Below are 16515 nucleotides of genomic sequence, written 5' to 3' on the forward strand. Positions count from 1 at the left end.
AGAAACGAAGAAATGTTTTCTTCAATACATGAGAACCTTGACTTGACATCACCCCCATGGAGACTTCTTTCTCCCCCTTCTCCCATCTTACTCTCTCTCTCTCACTCTTTACCACCCTCTCTCCCCCCTCGTCTGCCATTTGTGAAAGTCTGCCTCAGTATCAACGCTCCAAATGCAAACCAGACCAGTGACCATCCTCTCTCACCTGGGCCCGTCTGTGGCTTCAGTACCCCGCTCTGCTTTTGAAGCCTCACTCCTGACTGTTCACCCCCGCACCTCCAGGGCTAATGCAAATTATACAGCTTTTATGCCAGAAAAAGGGGGATACCCTTTCGAAATGTTAGACAGGGAGAGACGAGCAGCAGAAGAGATGAAAAAGAAAGTCGTTAAATATCAGTGACACGGTGAAAAGAAACAGCTTCCTGCCTACTTCGTCTCTCAATCCCAGACGTGATTCCTGTTTTCTTTAAGACAGGTTCTTTGTAAGGCCGTTTGCTTGGGATGAGGACTTGCATCGACAGCTAAAAGTAAGAACAATGGGAGTAAGAGGGAAAAGAGTCGGAGACTAAGATTCCCTGGTTCAAAAGGGTTTTTGTTACAGAATGTTTTTCAAGATCCAACAAAACCTCCTCCGAGGATACCAAGCTGAGATGTCTTCAAGGTCTGACTTTCAAAAGTACCCTGCTGTTGGGATCTGTTGGGATAAATGGCATGAAACTGTCAACTGTGAAGCTTGAGAATCACTGGAGTATTCACCATATGGGCTCTTGAGAAACTGATGAAGCTGTCAGGTCTACACCCATGTCAACAACAGGGGAATTTCCGTCTAGATTTTTTTCCCACAATCACCAACATGCACAGCAGAAGTATAGGATTTTCTATAAATAACTTGGCAGTATATGTGTGTGTCAAGCTGTGCTCAAATCTCAGTCCTCCTACCTATCAAATGAGCGGAACTGTTGCGATGATTCTCTGGCTGCATCACCCACAAGAAACGCTGGTGGCAGCAGACTTGGGTCCACCATGATATCATCAGTTGGAGCGCTCACTAGGCTGCGCAGAATGTCCTTCACATTCTTGCCCTTTGAATCAGCGGGCAGAGCAGGTCTGACCTCAGATGACAGCGTGGACAAGGCCTCTGAGATGGCGTCTGGACCGTGTGTCACACCAGAGGATGACAGGTCTGCCTCGCTCGCAGCAGTTGAGGTGTGGTCCTCACCAATGCCGGAGTCATACCGCCGGAGCGAGACGCCGTTCTCCACTTCCAGTCCACCAGAAATGCCACCACTATCTGAGAAGGCACAAATCATAATGAAGAAATAAGAGCAAGAAATAGTAATTACAACATTGGTTCCCAGCCGTGGAACTGGGATACATAGGGTTTCAAAATGATGAACAGGCTAGCAAAAAGGAAAAGGAACTAAATACTGCAATGTGATTTTTTAGACTCTACTCAGTTTCTTTCTTATTTTTGCATAGCTTAATGCTATGTAATTTTATCATACTATGAAAATTGATCACACAAAATCTACACCTAAAGAGGGAAAATCACTCCCTGATTAAATTGCTGACATCTCTTGACGTGCAACCTGTGACAGGACGTTACTAACGCAGGCTTAATATTTAGGGGTTACAAGTCAAAAATGTTAGGAACCACTGAATTACAGCACACTGTATTATTTATTGAAATATGTGTCTAGAAATATTAATCTAGATAAATATTTCAGATGAAGCTATTGTATACCTGTGCTCCTGGCAGACTGGGATCGTTGAGGGTGTTTCTTGTCATTGTGGGGCTCCAGTATGTCACGGTACTTGGACACCATGAGGACCGAGATGAAGTACACCACAGCGAGAGCCAAAAACTGGGCCTGCTTACTGTCCTCCTGGAACAAACAACATACACTAAACGACCTGTGAGTGTGTGTCTGTCTTCTTCAGAATGCAGTGACAGCTGAGACATTTCATGGGTGTTATGCATGTTGAGTTATGTGTGTACAACAAGTGAATGTTCTTGATGGGCATCTCACAATATCTCTGAAGACGACAGCCCTGAGGCGGTTAATGTCCATGTCCTGAAGCAGCCGGTCCAGGTCTCTGACTGGAGACATCCCGCCTGTCACTGCATCAACAGGACTCTGCATGCATGCACAAAAATCAAACCATTAGCACATGTCACTGTCTACAAGTGAAGTCCAAAAAGTACATGCACTTCTACACCAATCAGGTTGTCCAGTAATCCATGTGCACTTCATGGAGTAGGTTAAGGTTTCACAGCTTAGGGAAGCTATTCCTCCTGGGATCATGTCCTTAACATAATGGCTTTTCTATAGAGCCACTGCATTATAAATGAGCTTTAACACCCAGTTCAGGGAAGAACAACATGACTTTACTGGAAGTCACCGTATCAAATCAAAGGGGCAATGACAAAAACCTGGTCTAGTGTAACAAGTAGCACCAGTGTGGTAATATAATAAGATATGAGCTAATGCAATAACACTTGGTTGCTGTTGGTGAGCAGGACAAAGAACAAAGCTCCTTCTGGTTTACTACTGAGTACAGGAAAATGGCAAAGGGAGGATGTGACTGTTTTCAAGTGTAAAAAACTCAAAGGACGACCAGTGCAAGAGTGAGAAAGGATAACTGAGATTTCCAATGTTATTTGACATTTTGAGGAGGTATAAAAAATTAATATCATGAGTAATAATGAAGTGGACATGATCTGGATTACTTGCCTGTGCAGATGCAGACTTGGCTGTTCCAAGCACAGTGCTAGGCATGGCTGTGTAGCTACGGAGTGTGCCCTCTGCACCGTGCTTACATTGGGCTTGCTGACACTCCAGACAGTTTCTCACTGCCATTGCACACACTGGGGAGGGACAGAGAAACAGATATTGCGTGACAACATATAAATAAAGTCACTGAGAAATATGTAGTAGAATTATGCTGAAATTGTCCCAAAAAGAAACGCCAAAAGAAAATGCAAAAAAATGAGCAAAGTGAAAATCCAGCTTATAAAATGAGGAAACCACAAGAGGAGCAGCTGAGAGAGACAAAAACAAAGGAGAAAAAGTGGGGCCACAACAAGGTCAGTGCTCTGGCCAACTCTGGCAGCATCGTTCACTCTTCCCTGCTCCACCTCTCCTCTCAAGGTCATAGTGCAAGGGTGTGCTCTTGAATCACATCCACTGTGCCGCTCCCATAACAAATGACACTGCTAGGGTGTACACATGCTGAGTAGGCAGCAAGACCACGTCCTTCACTACAAAAAATATTTTGTGGTCCGACAAGTTTAGGTGGGTTCAAAACTGGCACACTTACCATTTGTAATCTAATGTACTGCTCCTCTGTTACAGCCCCTCCCAACCCCCACTGTTCTATGTTTGACAACTGACAAATGTTAACTCTGAGCCATTTAGATTACGAAGGAGGGAATTATTCCGTCTGGAAATGGGCTCGCTTTTTCCATTAGGACTACTCTTTCATACGACCATTTATAAAAAGGACGGGAGAGGGAGGGGTGGAGACGCTAAAACCTTGTTACAGTCTCCCAAAATCAGATTAGGTGCCAGCAATGGGGAGCGCATACCTCATCAAATATTCATTTCATAAAGGCTGCTTTCTAAAACTGGACCTGTAGTACAGTGGCATCGCTTTCCTGCACAATCCCAACAGCAGCAACGGTAGTTGGACAATATCTGCGAGAAGAAGTGCTCTTTGTATGACAAGTTTGCATTTTGACAGCCTTTTTGTATGCAACCGTGACTGTAATGAAAGATGAAATGAGATGTAAAAGCAAAAACGGATACCTGCATATGCACCATTACATATATGGAACAAAGCATGAAGAAATTATTTAAATCAGTGTAGAAAATACTGCACCACTTCCAAGTGAGGGTATGTGTGTATGCTGTGTTGATCTGTGTTTGCTGAAAAGGTTCACCATAGAAAATTAATAATGTAAGAATTTCAATATATTTTATTCAGCTCGAGCGAGGTTTGGCTTTTGATGCTGTCAGAGAAAACTTTAATAGCCTGGAACAGAAGGCAGAGAAAGGCCTCGGGCTACGCTGCAGTATAGTACAGCCAAGGCCATTATAGAGAACTCACTACATCATGATAGTAGCCATTTTAGAGTGTTGCCATGCAGTGGGGTTATAATAACAAGATAAGAGAGTGCTGATATGGGCAGAGTGAAAGAGGCAAGGGTATGAGAACAGCAGAGGGAGATGAAGAGGGAGAAGTCAGAGAAGAAAGAGAGAATACAGAAGGGAGGGTCAAAAAGGCTAGAGGGAGCCATGACTGGGGCTAATACAAGAGGCTACTGCAGGCTGATATGAGGTGGATCGATGAACAGGGGAGGACAGGGGGCTTAGTAAAAGGAGGAGATAAAAGACGGAAATATCAGTGAGTAGTCACAGAAGAGTAGAAACACAGCCAAAAAACTGAAAACTGCAAGGATGAAGAAATTAAAAAATGGGACAAACAAGGATAAGAATGCATGCGATAAAAAGATAATTAGCAATTTCATAATTTTTTTTTTGGGGGGGGGGGGGTCCTACCGAGGCGAAGGCACTGTCGGAGGATGCCTCCTGATGACATGTTTTTCTCTGCTTCTATCTCTGTGAAGTTGAGGGAGCTGGCAAAGATGAGAACATCCACAAGGTTGATGAGTCGCTGTAAGAAGGTGACTGAAGCCTCCACTGCCAGGCCTTGGGATGGCTCAATGTTCTCCAGTTCATGCTGGTAGCAGAGAGAGGAATAATTACACAGAGGTCAATGGATAAATAATGGTAGAAGCAGTTAAGTTAAGGAGTAAGTGGGTAGGCAGTACATGTAAGAAGAATCGCCTTTCTATAATTGAAAAAAATATATATATAACTTTATTTTAATGTTGAAAATGTCATGGAAACATAGGAGGTAACATTTCATTTTTACAAATGGCTTAAAGAAGAACTGTTGTTTGTTGTTTAAAAAAAAACAACAACAAAAAAACAGTAGTTTGACCAAAAATTTTAACTCGAGGTTCACTCCAGATTGTCTCTATCAAATAATAACATTACAGTCAATTTTATGCTGGTACTGAGCCTGGTCATATTTTTCAAGATTGATGTGAAATTACTATTGATTATTCACAGTTACTTGCAATATAGGAAACATATCTAAAAGAGTTTTGAAAATATATCTGAGAACGTAATGTCCATACGTAATTTACAGCTACACTGAGAAGAGATCCTGGCATATATAGTTGTAATTTTTCACATTCAATTCTAAATTTGGTTACAGACCAGGTTAACTGAATGTTATTGAATTACAATGGAACTGAACATCAACCCATTTGGTGGACAGGCTGGTCAGGTCATTGGCAGAAACAAAGACTCATGTAAGAAAGCCACAGTCACTGAGGTCAGAAACACAAAAACAGAATAACAATGTTAGGATGCAACTAACTGTAGTCTAATGCAATTGAGAAAGGTCAATGTGGATGGATAACCTCCTGCTAACAGCTACATACATGGCCACAGACAAAAGCAGACTCTCTCTCTCACACTCACACGCACACACACTCATTGGAGACTCACAGAGGAAGAGGTGGCAGCAGAGAGCAGAGGTAAAATGCCGCCACAAGCCATGATGAGGTTGTCCACCACCTGGGAGATGAGGTGTATGCTGTTGTGGACAAACACAACGTTCTCACTGCTGTTCACAAAGTCCAGAACTGTCTTCGTGGAGTGACTGAGAGACAGCAGCAGAAAAAAGATGTCTTTGTTAATGAAACACAAAGTAGAATCTAACCTTTTCAAAATAGGAATGCCAATCCACAAGAGCAACGTTTAGACACATTTAAAAAGTTGTTTATGGTGAATAATAACACAGTGGCTTACTGACTGTGCTCAGTTAGTTTGATTATAGTTTGATTAGGATAATAATGTCCTACAGTCTTCATCTCAAATCACAAATGGATTTAATGTCTGCTGGTCAACCTCATTAACCCTGATGTCAAATGTGTTCAACAAACAATGAGTTACACAGCATCACTGGTTAGATGTAATCTGAAGTGCTGCTTTAGTCTTCAGAGACATGAAAACTCAATAAATCTCTATTCCATTAATCAATTGACAAAATTATTGTTAGTTTAGGCATTAGTAAAGTATGAGTCAGCAAATCAGTGTTACCCTACCTCCTCCACATCTGGATGTCTGTCTCAATAGAGAAAAGCAGGTCAGTGAGGAGGCGTTGATGCATGTGGGACCAGCGGAACTCTGGGATGCGAAACATGGTGGAGCGAGGAGCCGAGGTGCCGCTCTCTCTCTGCTGACCTGAAGAACTTCCTGCTGCTACTGCTGTCGGCTGGCCTTGGCTTGTTTCCTACAGAGAAGCACCAGCAATACACAATTAGCTTTAACATGAGGTAGGCCTGTGAGAAAGCAGTTACAGGGTTTGGAACATTTTTTTTCTCTATTTAAATCACTGCCAATAAATATACTGTTCAAGTCAACGTAAGACACAATTTAGTGAATTCCAAAGTTCAAAAAGAAGAGGAAATAAATGCGTACTGTTGTAGAGGTCTCCTTCAGTTCAAGTCTCTCAGTGTCTAAGGCTACATTGGACACATCCAGTCTGGCAATTTTAATCTCTTTGGTCTTGCTGGCAAAGACTGCACTTTTTTGGGGGTCAGAGCTAGATACGGTGGTGCTGCTTTCTGGGGCACTGGACACAGTTTCCCCTCCAGTGGTGCCACTGGTTTCTGAAGGCTGGCTAGGTGAGGTGGGGTCTGGTGCTGCTGCAACCTCCTGGGCTGTAGAGGGTAGTGTAGTATCTGAGGGCTGCTGGTCTGAAGTAGTGGTTTTAGCTATGGGGGAAGACTGTTCATCTTTTTCTTTAGGCAGTTCAGTCACATTTTCTTCAGGTGTTTCCGTTGGAGGACTCTCCAAATCAGATACCCGTTTCTCTTCAGTTTCACTCTCTCTAGCTTTTTCATCTGTGCTAACCTCCTGTTTCTCATCTTTTTCTTCTTCTGTTTTAAACTCTTGTCCTTCCTGATCATTTTTATTGCCTTCATTGTCATGTTTATCTTCCTCCTTTTTTAATACTTCCGATTCTTCTCCTGCAGCAGAGGCATAAGAGGACTCCTCTTGGCTCTCATCAGCATCACTAGGGTGGATCTGGTCGCTAACTGACGACACGTCAACAAGGTCCTCGTTGAAGACAGAAGCTCCACCCAGCACGCTGTTCTCCAGACAGGCTGTGGTCTCAAGGGGAGGTTTGGTCAGCCTTACCATCTTGTTCTGAAACCGCTGGCAATTCTGTATCTGCTTCATTTAAAGAATCTTCTGTTATGGAGTTTGACGATTCACCTTTGTTTTGTTCATCATCTGTTGGTGTTTGTGAATCATCACTTGCAGACATTGTAGCAGAGTCTTTAACCACTTCCACCACTTTTGTGTCAGTTGTGTCAGGTGGGTTGCTAGTGGACGTTTGTATATTATCAGTGTCCTTGTCAGTGGAAGTCTCAGTCATTGCTTCCTGCTCATTGGTCTCTTCACTCTGTTCCTCTGTGTCAGTTTTTTGCTGTCACAGTTGCTTCAGAGTCTTTTCCATCACCTGAGCCATCTCTGGGGGGCTCCTGGACCAACTCTCGCTCTTCTTCCTCGGCCCTTGCCAGGATATTTGACACAGTGATAGATGCGTGACCCCGTTCATCAGCAGTCTCCTGCGGGCTGGAGGTGATGGTGGAGCTAGATGCCGAGTCAGGGGACTTCTGGGACAGCTCGTCCACTGTAAGCTCAATGACAGTAGAAGGGGCCGCCTCCTCTGCAGGTGGCCCATTTACACATTCCATGGTCTCAGAGCTTTGGCTGACACCAGAGATGGTTCGGATTGTGCTGAGAGAGCCTCCAGACTCCTGTCGCTGGTACTGACGGAACATGCGGGACAGATTCTCCTTGTGCTGCTCAAAGGTTACCTGCAAACACAAAAAAATTGTATATGTTCAAATCTGTGAAACACTACTTGGCTTGACACCAGCAATCGACCTGATTGGTCTATCCTTTTATTTCATTTATAAACAATAAACAATTTTGAGAACACAGTTTTGTTGCTACAATAAAGTCTGACAGGGCATGAACCCCGTAGTCACACAATCAAGTTGTTAACAAAACAGTTCACAGATTATCTATACTGAACCCAAAAGACTACCACACAGTAACACCTGTGTGCACACAACTACAGTTCCTACAGCGGGTTAGAGTTGAACCAGGAGGTTCGTCTGTAAACTGTGATCAATGTTTACAAGTGACAGTTTTGCTAATAATTTTAATGTTCATCTTTGTTTTCTCTTCCAAGGAAGTTTGGCTAACCTGGAGGTTTGTTTAAAACTTGAATGACCTGTTTGACCACTTGTGTTTCTTGCCCCATCTACTTCTTTTTAATGCTGCTAGTGTTCCAAAATGTCAGCAAATAACTTGAGGGGGCTATAATTTTGTTACTACAAACACAAACAACAGTCAGAACTACAAAAATAAGACCCAATTCTAATAAACTGGAATTATCCTTAAGGTGTACTTTCTCAAATACTGTCACTGATCATGAGCATGCTGAAAACATATCAACAAATGGTGTACTAATAGTACATTTAAACATCACAGTGAACCTTGTTAGTTAATAATACACGTCATAAACCTATTAAACAATGCACTTTTAGTGGGTACCACAGAAATTATGGTTGTAAAATACTCCCAAAATGCTGTTTAGTTACAAGCTTATTAATGGATCTAACCACTGAAACCATCTGTGACTAACTGTGCTCATGTTTAAAACTTTTCCTCTCTCTTATGTGCAGCTGCCCACGCTCTATTAACCGCTTTCAGTCTTCTTACCATCTGATATGGGTAGACTAGACTGATAGTCTATAACGACAATGGTCTGCAGTGGCATTTGAGGAAGAGCCCATCCATGTAAGCAGTCATAGATTAGCAGTAGATACTATTAGTGTGTGTCTGCTAGCTGTGCTGAGTGCGTGTCCAGCATTGGCAAATCCTCCCACGCCTAATTTAAGACCCTGCATTAATCACTGGGCTTGGAGGACAGAAAGTCAAAGATGGGTTTGGAGTAGGGGTGGGGTGGTGGGGAGACTAGACCTACTTTGCTGCTTTTTCACCTGAGGCTATTTGGACAGAAGGAGAGAGAGAAACAAAGAAAATGGGAAGGCCAGAGATCAAAAGGAAGGAAAAAAAATAAGAAATTGCTAAGGAGGAAGAGAAGGAAAGTGAGTCATTGAGAGTGGAAGAAAGGAAAGGGAGAGAAAGAAGCTGATTATTTGTAATTAATTAGGCGTTATTGTTCTAAATTAGCCTGCTACACGGGTGCTCATTAATCTTCTGTAGTGGGAAGCAGTGATTGGTAATCCATAGCTGTTTTCTGAGTGCACAGCCTGTTCTAAATGCACCAGTAGTCCGTCTCTTTCTCTCTTCCTCCTGCTTTCCCAGTGATCACACAGCAAGACCTTCTACCCCATTAGTTTGAGCTTAATTTGACATTTAGCATTTTTAGCAATTAAAAGGCTGCATTCAGAGCACACTGCTATGGATATTATGTGGGAGAGCAGTGCAGTACATAACGTCATAGATTCAGGATGCAGTCTGTACATTAAGATGATGTATGCTGGCCTTAAATACGCCTCTGCAACAGATTCCAGTTACCATTAGACAGAGGTAGAATATGTCTCTGTGGTTTTTAAAAGAGCGTTTAGCCTTGCTACAATATATAGAAACTGCCTTGGGTGGCTGAGACATCAGCGCTGATCTAATCTAATTTCATTCTACTCCATGACTCGGCCTGGCCTCAGTGGGGTATGGAAAAATGTTATGGTAATGTACAAAAACATGGTGGGCTTTTCTAATGTGACAGGTAACATGGTATTAACTGGGCACAGCACAGCCAGATCATACAAAAGATTTGAAACGCTTGGAAACGGGACACACTATCATAAACAAAAAGACAGTGCAGTACTTCAACAGGGCGAGTCTCTGTTGGTTCACTTTCCATATTATTTTTACTGACATAAATATGTCACAAGAAGACAAAAAATAAAAAGAATAAATTTGAACTCTCCCTGCAGTCAAGCAATACTTCACTCTTCAAAAACAAAACAAATCTGTACAGAAACTTCAGTGGGACATTGATTGTCCCTAGGTTTTTTTTACACTAATCCAGAATAAGCACAGGCCCTATACCACACAACCTGTCCTGTGATGGTCAGGGTGGCAAAGCAGTAATCTTGGGGGACCCCACAGTAGGAGCATGGGAGTCCACATTTAGATCAATAGATAGGAAGCGACCACAAAACAAAGGGGAAATGGGGAGGGCAGCGTGGCTCTAATCCGATTAGCTAAATGCAATTCCTCCTGCAAAATCAATGTCATCTGTAGCTGCTGTGCTGGCTGTGCAGTTTTGCTCTTGTTCCCGATATCTTCCTTTCTCACTCCTTGTTAAAACCTTTTTCCTTCTTAGTTCTCTCCTGCTCATCTGATCCAGTGCTATACATACAGTCTTTACTCTGTTTTTTCTATCATAGCTGTAGGAAAACAAGCTCACACAAAGATTGTGTCCACTAAAATAGTTTTAAGCCAAACAAGCAAATTCATGGGATAGCCATCATCTGAGTATAATATATTTCACTTATTCACAATATTTATTTGAGAATTACAAGATGAAAGATCACATACATGAATACTAGCATTTGCAACTGGCTTGCTACTAGAGAGCATAGACAACACTTGATGCATGGCTTTTATCTAGCATTGGCTTTTCAGTGTATCCACTTTCTTCTTTCTTTGTCCACTTGTCAATGCATGTATCTAAAACTCTTTGCCAAGAACAACAGCTTGAGTACTCTGTGTGTAATGTCTCAATTACCCATAGAAGGCAAAGACTGTATGGCCAGACTATTTAACTCTAATGTTTGGCATTCCATCATGAACTGCAAAGGGCTGAACTGATACACAGTACTTAAACTCTGTTCTTCCAAAGCATAATTGTAAAATTAGCAGCTTTTTTAAATACCTTACTGTATATTATATTTTGTCAAAGATCTGTTGGCTCACTTCTGCTAATATTTATCTTTGTGGTAAAATGTCTGACAGCTATAATGAAGTTAGCTGACAGTGGGAGTCTGAAGGACAGAGAGACCTTCATGCCCCAATATCTCTCTTTTGGAGATCTCCTTGTTCTCAAACTGATTTGTGTGCAGAGATGGACGAGGGGCACCTTGGGTGGGTGTGTGGGTTGAAAGTGGGAGGGCTGTTTGTGTCAGCATGCCCACCTGCAGGAACATCTGTCTATTCAGAGCGATGCATATGCAGATGCACTTACATGCTAATGACTGACACAGAAGGATATACACGTACAAACACACAAACACACACACAAACACGTGTGTGTGTGTATATATATATATATATATAAATCTCACAAATTCTTCTTCTTCTACTTCGTAACAAATCTTAATCAGTTTGAAAGTGGAGAAAAAGAAAAGACAAGACAAGAAAAAAGAAAAACCTCAGGCTGATCAGTAAAGCATCTCATATTTAAAAGGCACTAATAAAGCTTCTCTACAGTACCCCTTAAAAGTAAAATGCACACTTCTTACACCTACAGATTGGTAAGACTGTACAAAACTAAAAAATATGGTTAATATATTCTGCCTGTTCACTGATAAATAACACAAGAAAAATAGGTAAAATAACTGACAAATACAGCAGCTGATCCTGCATAAACCCAATAATGTATAAACAGAAAATGCAGCACAAAGATTGTGGGTCAAGGAAAAGAATTCGAATTGGGAATACATGCCAAACTGACACTTTATGGTCTATGGCTGACACAAGGGAAACTAAATCATACAGTCTATGTAAAGATGATGTGTGTATATATGTTTTTGTGAATGCATATATGCACTTATCAAGAGGCTCCCAGTGGGCTGGTTGTATTTATGAAGCCTTGTTTCTCTGATTGTTCTCGCACAGTTCCGATGAATATTCAATGGGATCGGAGAGAAGGGCTTACTAGAGCCCAAGAGAGAAGGAGGGCAAAGAGAAAATGTGCCTGGTAACTCACATTCACGCAAACACAGACACACGTGTGCGCGCGCACATACACACACAATCATGCACACATACACAGCCCTGCAGCAGTGGGAGGAGAGAGCAACAGTGACAAACAGCTTTGGTGCTACAAAGGTGGCAGGAAATCTATCAAACGGGACAATAAAATTGCAATTGAGTTTCTTTAGCTTTTTTATAGCAGATGCATGTATCTTGGTGGCTAGCACCCAATGCAACTATCCGATTCACGGGCGGGGTGCCTGCAATGTGTGTGTGTGTGTGTGTGTGTGTGTGTGTGTGTGTGTGTGTGTGTGTGTGTGTGCGTGTGCGTGCGTGTGCGTGTGCATGTCTCACATCTTTCAATTGCATGGGTTTATTCACACAGAGAGTACATGTGAAATTCTGCTATTAGGTGAGTGCTGGGTATTGTTACTAGAGTCAAGAAGAAACAACATTAATCTTGTGCAATTATAGGAAGGAGGCAATTACAGCCTGTCGTGAACACAGGAGAATAAACACTTGGGGACGCAGGACACAAACCTAGATGCATTTCTAGGTTGCAAAATAAGACCCCAACATACTACAGCTTTGTGAACAGGTTAAAACCAGGAAAAAATTACAGCAAAACTCTATACATTGACAAGATGTTATTCATAAACTCTTAAATCTCAGAATAATATCATATTAAGCCCAGCCTTTTTTAAATCACCAACTAACAGAAATATCACAGTTACACTTCTAATCAAATGCATTTGAAACTCAGGATAGTAAAAATGGATTTTAAATGTACAGTGTTGTACTGGCAGTTTGATACAGTAAAGCCTGCAGACTTCTGCTGTTGTACATACTTGTGTTAAATTTTCAGTGTCATTGTCACTGTATCACAATGTACTGGGCAAATTGTTCTTGTTATGGGCTCATCTTTGCAACCACCATATATCAAATACTGCCCTTGACTGCAAAGACAGAATTTTTCTTTAGACCTTAAACTGGAAGTTAGTTCAGAGGAGTGTGGAGATGTTGGGAGTTCGGAGCATCCAGCAGACAACACACACCACTGTGCTAACTGCCGCCTTCACACTGATCATCTACCATACAGTCTGTCTGTGCCCCCTACTGGACACCAACAGTCACAGCACCCCACACACCACAGTGAAGCGTCTCATATCACAAGCACTTCTTTAACTCAACCTTCAATCTGCCAGGCTTAAAAACCCCCCAGACCACAATCTGACACCAACCTCAATTACTTCACTGCTTTGGAACAGAGTAGCGTAATATGATATCAACACTGAATTTCTAAAGCAGTATTTTGAATTCAGATTTTGGAAACGAGAAGTGCCAGAAGTTTATTTTTATCTGTGCAACGTGAAAGAAAGAGACTCTACACATAAATAAAGAGTATAGGGCCTGGTGGATTCATTCCCATTGGTTTATATTGCAACTAGCTTTTAAATTATAATCACTGTATAGCTTCCATAAGCTTAATCTGATGGGCACTGAGAGGCAAGGCTCAATTACTATGCTAACCTACACTGCGAGACGATAATGCTCTCTAATTTCTTATTTGATGAACTGCATTATGTCAGATTCAAACTAAACATACGGGTGACAGAGCAGATGGAGTTGACTGAATACTGCTGTCCGTTTGGCAGGAATCAAACTAAAGAGGAGGGTTACGGTTACAATCACGTGGTGAATGTTTAGGCTGACAAAAATGCAGCAAGATTTGAGTGTGTGTGTGTGCGTGTGTGTGTGTTCTTGTGTTTGCTACAGAGAGATAAAGAGTGTGTGAGGCAAAATGAAGAGAAACAGAAACGGAACACAAAAAAAACCTGTAAAAATGAAACAGATGAGGAGACAGAAGAAGATTTGCAGAAAAAGATAAACAAAGCTGCATCTAACCTGTGTGAGAGCATGTGTACGTTTGTGTGTGTGTGTGTGTGGCGTGCATGGGTTTAATGAGCGCTCTGACCTTGGAGTGGGTGATGGACAAGGTGTCCACCCAAACGCGCCAACCACCCCACTCGTATTTGATGGCGTGGTAGAGCAGGATGCGGAAGATAGCGTACACCATCTCTGTGATTTTCTGCTCCTCGTTGTTCCGTGGGTTGATGTAGCACAGAGAGAGCATCCACTCCTGCCACACAGAGCACTGCAGCAGGCTCCTGAAACAAAAAGAGCACGGCTATGGGAAGGTGGTGTGGTGTTGGATGTGAATCCCACTGACACATAAACACTGTGTAGAGCAGTGTGTGTGATGTTCTCCTCTACCCAGTGAAGTGGTTGAATTCTTACCTGCGGTTCTCTCGGCTGTTATTGAAGAGTTTGATCATGTCTGACAGAAAGACCCTGCGCACCTCCATGCTCTCGGGAGACGGGGGAGAGTTCTTCAGCAGAGCAGCTATTACCTTCAGAATCTCTGAAAATGTTAACAGAAACAAACCCATTTTGTTCAAGAACTGAGATTAAAAAAAATGAGCATAATACTGCCTGAAAATATCAAAATATTTCTTTATCTGTTAGAATGTATGTCTGTATTGTCCATTTTGTAATAGAATACATTATGGGACGTATTTTCAAGGATTATAATAAAAAAAAAGTTTGGATTTGGAAACATCCAGCATTTGCTTTTTGGGTGCAGAGGGTGGAAACTGCACAAATCAACAACTAAATCATACATTGGTCTCAACATGTGCAAATCATTGTGTCACAAACTATCTGAACTCCCAACTGTACACACCTGAAAATCTGCGCCTGTGGTAAGAAAAACAGAACAGAGGAGAATAAAAAAAGGTCTGGGCCATTGATCTTTATTATGCTGTAATGGCTCTGGTATTGTTTCAAATGAGAGAGCCAGAGTCACAGGCCCTTCTGGAAGGCTTGGCTTCGGTTAAACCAAAGAGACTGACTGTTTAGATGAATTATCTAGACAATGTCAGTGTCCATTTGCTTTGAGTAGAGAGACGGCGGGGCTTAGATTTCACTTGTCTCTTCAGACCTTGGCGCTAACCGATGCCCCCTTGCCCCAGCAGACGGTTGTGTTGTTTCTACGCCTTAGTCACTCAAATTATGAGTCGCTGAACCTTTACCGCCAGAAAATTACCCCAGCATGTACCGGGAATGAGGATGGAGGGATGGCGTATTCCCTTCTTTTTTCCATTTGCTCTTGGTTCCTTTCCCTTGAGTTAATTTGAGGGAAACGGTACTTCCTCGGTTTGTTTGATTGGCTCTGACGTTACTAAAGACTGCAATCAGGGGGCCATTTTGGGAGTTTGTCACAGATTAAATCAAGAGAATGCACGGCAAAGGAGAAACAGACCACCGCTCTACGTTCCATAGAATGTGCTCACATGTACAAACCCATACAAGGTTTCTATGATATATGCCGCCTGTCTAGGATGGTTGGGTAGGAGAGTTTTTAACACAATAAAGGCTTAAGATAATCAATGTGTGACTACAGCAGGACCTTGTCAGATTAAGGCTGGTTGAAAGTAAACCTTGGTTGTGATTACACCAAGTGCTTGGATTTCAAACTGATTAAAGCCATTTTGCAAGTGTGTGCACAAAGGTGCATGTGCATGTGTGGAAGCACCAGTATAAAAGAGAGAGGGATGTTTTCTTTTCTTTGCTGAAATGAATACTTAAAATTTCACCACCATCAACATTTTGTGGGCTGACGTGAAATTGAAGGTCTGAAAATATAGGATGGGAACATTGATCTAAGCCCGAAATTGCACTTCCTGCAAGTAATAATTGTGTGTGTTATATTGTGTGTGTGTGTTGTGTGATTGTGTGTGAGTATATAGTAATGCAGTGTATACACATACATATGCACAGAATGTGTGTATTTAAATATACTTTTTTTAACATTAGGTCATAAATGTTATTTAAATCAATTTCAATTATATGTTATGATCAATACAAATTATTTAATCATATTTAAATTATAAAATACACAGTATGAAAGATGAACATGATACACTTATTTTAATGGTAAAATATGCAAAACTTAAAGATTATTACTAAATATTGCAACATTAAATGCACAAGACACATAAAATACTGTATAAACATTATATGAGTTAGGCAAATGCATTAAAACAGTTAAACTCTAAATTGCCTTAAATGCAATTTAATAATTGATTAATTAAATGCATACACCAATATAACATTTTTCACACTGAAGTTCCATTATAACTTCATTAAATACATCATTTCTTTTATATGTAAATTAATCCTGACAGATCATGATATCAGCTTCCAATAAAACTAGCAGATGCGTGTATATTTGTCACACAAAGCATTTGCACTGTCCTCATGCTAGGTTCAGTTATATGAAAATACCCTCTTGCTGCGAAAATTTATGTCCTTCATTTGTTTGACTGTGTATAGCGATCGCACAGTTCCG

At 41.5% G+C, this 16515-nt stretch overlaps 1 protein-coding gene across 1 annotated transcript in view; it reads right to left on the reverse strand.

Annotated features, from left to right (window-relative positions):
• The window catches only part of lrba (LPS responsive beige-like anchor protein), a 177479-nt gene that overhangs the window by 120777 nt on the left and 40187 nt on the right, over window positions 1-16515 (reverse strand). The window contains 11 exon segments of the mRNA XM_051070266.1: window positions 940-1291; window positions 1745-1886; window positions 2031-2138; window positions 2736-2869; window positions 4563-4743; window positions 5583-5736; window positions 6182-6369; window positions 6558-7316; window positions 7565-7966; window positions 14080-14272; window positions 14403-14526. Coding sequence (XP_050926223.1) covers window positions 940-1291; window positions 1745-1886; window positions 2031-2138; window positions 2736-2869; window positions 4563-4743; window positions 5583-5736; window positions 6182-6369; window positions 6558-7316; window positions 7565-7966; window positions 14080-14272; window positions 14403-14526 — 2737 coding nt within the window.

Source organism: Lates calcarifer, linkage group LG5 (assembly GCF_001640805.2).
Source record: "Lates calcarifer isolate ASB-BC8 linkage group LG5, TLL_Latcal_v3, whole genome shotgun sequence".
Classification (NCBI taxonomy): domain Eukaryota; kingdom Metazoa; phylum Chordata; class Actinopteri; family Centropomidae; genus Lates; species Lates calcarifer.